This window comes from Propithecus coquereli, unplaced genomic scaffold (genome assembly GCF_000956105.1).
Source record: "Propithecus coquereli isolate 6110/MARCELLA unplaced genomic scaffold, Pcoq_1.0 Scaffold247, whole genome shotgun sequence".
NCBI lineage: Eukaryota > Metazoa > Chordata > Mammalia > Primates > Indriidae > Propithecus > Propithecus coquereli.
In genome coordinates this window covers 2,224,148-2,227,014 of record NW_012148030.1, presented here as the reverse complement: position 1 = coordinate 2,227,014, position 2,867 = coordinate 2,224,148, and the positions used below count along the sequence as shown (strand labels likewise).

The window sequence follows — 2,867 nt, the reverse complement described above, 5'->3', positions numbered from 1 at the left end:
AAGTCCAAATTGTTTTCTGAAATGTCTTGATATTTGATGACAGTATGTAGCAAGTTAGTGACCCTAATGTTTTACTGTTTTACCCAGATAACTCAATATACCTCATATAGTAGTCATTGAAATCTATCTGGAGAGGCACTGTCTAGCAGAACTTTCTACAGTGATAGGAATACTCTATATATGTGCTATTCAGTATGGTGGCCACTGTCACATGTGGCTATTGAGCAATTGAAATGTAGCTAGTATGACTAAGGAACTGAATTTGTAGTGTCATTTAATTCTAATAAATTTATATTCAAATAACCAGATATGGCTAGTGGCTAACATATTGGACAAAACAGGTCTAGAGCCTGGGTTTTAAAGGGTAGAAGACAGATGATTTCAAGACCTGTTATAAGTTTCCCAAGTCTCTGTGAGGATTTGTCAAAATTTATTGAATGCCTGCAATGAATTAGACTGAAGATAGGATTGCAACAGAAAAGAGGCATGTTTCTAGCTTTGAAATGCTCGTACTTTAGATCAGTGATTTTAACACTTCCTTTTATAAGAAACGAAACCATTTTACTTAATGAAATCTTACCTAAAACCCAATAAATGTAAAAGATAAAAGCCTAGGTGCCTTAGCTATAGCAAGGGAAGGGGGCCTTGAATGGTGCTCATCCTCTTTTCATGAAGCCATCTCTACCCACCTCAGCATTCTTCAGGTACTTTCATAGAATCTTTGTAATCCAAGGACTACAGTTGGAAAACCACTGCTTTTATCAATTTTACAAAGAAAAGTTCAGCAACTTGGAGTTGAATTTTTTTTTATGAATCATCAATTCCCATTGTATTTTCCTTAGTGTGTCTCACTTCCGATCTCTTCTTTGCAATGGTACAGGCTAGATTCTCATTACCTCTCCTGGATCACTGAGTAGCCTCAAATTGGTCTATTGGCAGGCACCTTCAGATCCTGCTTTCGCAAGAATAGTAGGTGCTCAAGTATGTGATGATTGGCTGATGCCATTAATTTCTCACCAATATACCTTTGCCCTAAAGGCCATAGTGTACTTCTGCTCTGGCTGTCCTCTTCTGTGACTTTGTTTTTCTTATCCTTCCCTTTCTCTCTCTGCCTAAGTGAGGCTGCCTCAGTAAATCTCTACCTGCTGCAAGTTCTACATTATGTCCCATTTCATCCAATCTGAGTAAATCGCTAGTTTCTGAGTTTTAATAGCACTAAAATGTATTAGCCATTCGCTTGCGACGTTAGATTGCATCTTTCACTTTTCTTTCAGTATACCTGAGAGGGAGGAAAATTCCTTTTCATTAATAATAGATATCAAAAGTGATTTTCAGAGGACGATGTCTAGATTAGAAATGTACCAGAGAAACAACCAGCAGAAAGAGGGTGGGGAGAACAACAGAATGGTAATTACACTGTGGAAATGTTCAATAGGTGAATCTGATATTCTTTCCCAGAGCTGTAGTTTCCTGGTTAAGAATCCCTGTACTAGTCACAATGTTTTGCCATATTGAACTGCTGTTGCTTTGTTTTGTAGTTTTCTATGGGTCATAAACCCCAAAAGAATGAGGACAATATCTACTATTTGTATGTACCAAATATAATGATACACACAATCGGTGCTAAAGCAATCCACATTCAATACTAAGGACAGTAATTCACAGCAGAGTGCAGGCTTACGCATGAGAACTGTCTCCCAGACAAGAAAGAGCCAACCTGATAATTCATTGCCATGTGTTTTCTTTGTTGAGTTCTAAAGTCACTTTTCATTGTCACAGAAATGATGTGATACATCCTCAGGTTCTGGGAGTTGCTGGCTTCCTTGGTTGTGAAAGCACTACATGAATAGATACTTTATACTGAATTTTTAAATATAGTGCCCAGGGTTCCACAAATAAGTGAACCCAGTATGTGCACAAATGTTCAACATAAGGCTTTCTACCAAGGAGAAAATGACTAGAGGCTAGAATCTTTAAAGGAAGGGATAATATCATGAAAAAGTAAAACAGTAGTACAAATCATCAAAAAAGAGAGCAATATAAAATATTTTTGTAAGTGTTGAAGTATCTTTAGGTAGGTTGGTCAGTCTTTACATAGTTGTTCCTTAGGACATTGTTTCTAAGTCAGTCTTATAAATCTGATGTGAATTTTTGTTTCTTTTTTAGATTTTTGCCTTTGTGACGACAGCTTGTTATGGTTGCAGTTTGGGTCTGGCTTTACGAAGATGGCGACCGTAGCACTCCTTAGAAACTAACAGTTGTGTGTTAGCTCCATGTGTCTACTTTATATGTCTAATCAATTTGGATACCATTTTGTCCAGTTGTAAAAACATTCCAAAAGAAATTTGTTTAGTATAGAGAAAGAGACTCTTAAGTACAAGTTGTGGTTTATTTCATGGGTGAAATTTTAATTTTATTATGATGTTAAACAGAGAAATGGCCTTTAATTTCACATCTTTTCTTTCTGCTTTTCTTTCGTTTTTGAAAATTTTCCTTATATCCATAAAATACAAAGATATTGTTTATTAAAAATTAGTATCCTTTTTGTTCATTTACTGAGTCACGTGAACCTTAATTTTAATAGATAACCAAAACTCCTTCAGAAATACACATTGTTTCAAATAGACTTCCCACTAAACTCTATCTTTTAATGTAAAACAGGTATTGGCATACTTTTTCTACAGTGGGCCAGAAGGTAGACACTTTAGGCTTTGTGGGCCATACAGTCTCTGTTACAACTATTCACTTCTGCTGTTGTAGCATGAAAGCAGCTATAGATAATACATAAATGAAAGAGCGTGGCTGTGTTCTAATAAAACTTTATTTACAAAAACAGGGGAGGCTGGATTTAACCCTTGGGCTATAGT

General features: G+C 36.0%; 1 protein-coding gene across 1 annotated transcript in view; it reads left to right on the top strand.

Moving 5' to 3' along the window:
- The window catches only part of MAL2 (mal, T-cell differentiation protein 2), a 47,318-nt gene extending 44,792 nt beyond the window's left edge, over positions 1-2,526 (top strand). Inside the window, exon 4 of the mRNA XM_012646556.1 lies at positions 2,167-2,526. Coding sequence (XP_012502010.1) covers positions 2,167-2,238 — 72 coding nt within the window. The 3' untranslated portion in view covers positions 2,239-2,526. The remainder of the gene's footprint in view (positions 1-2,166) is intronic.
- The last annotated feature ends 341 nt before the right edge of the window (positions 2,527-2,867 follow it).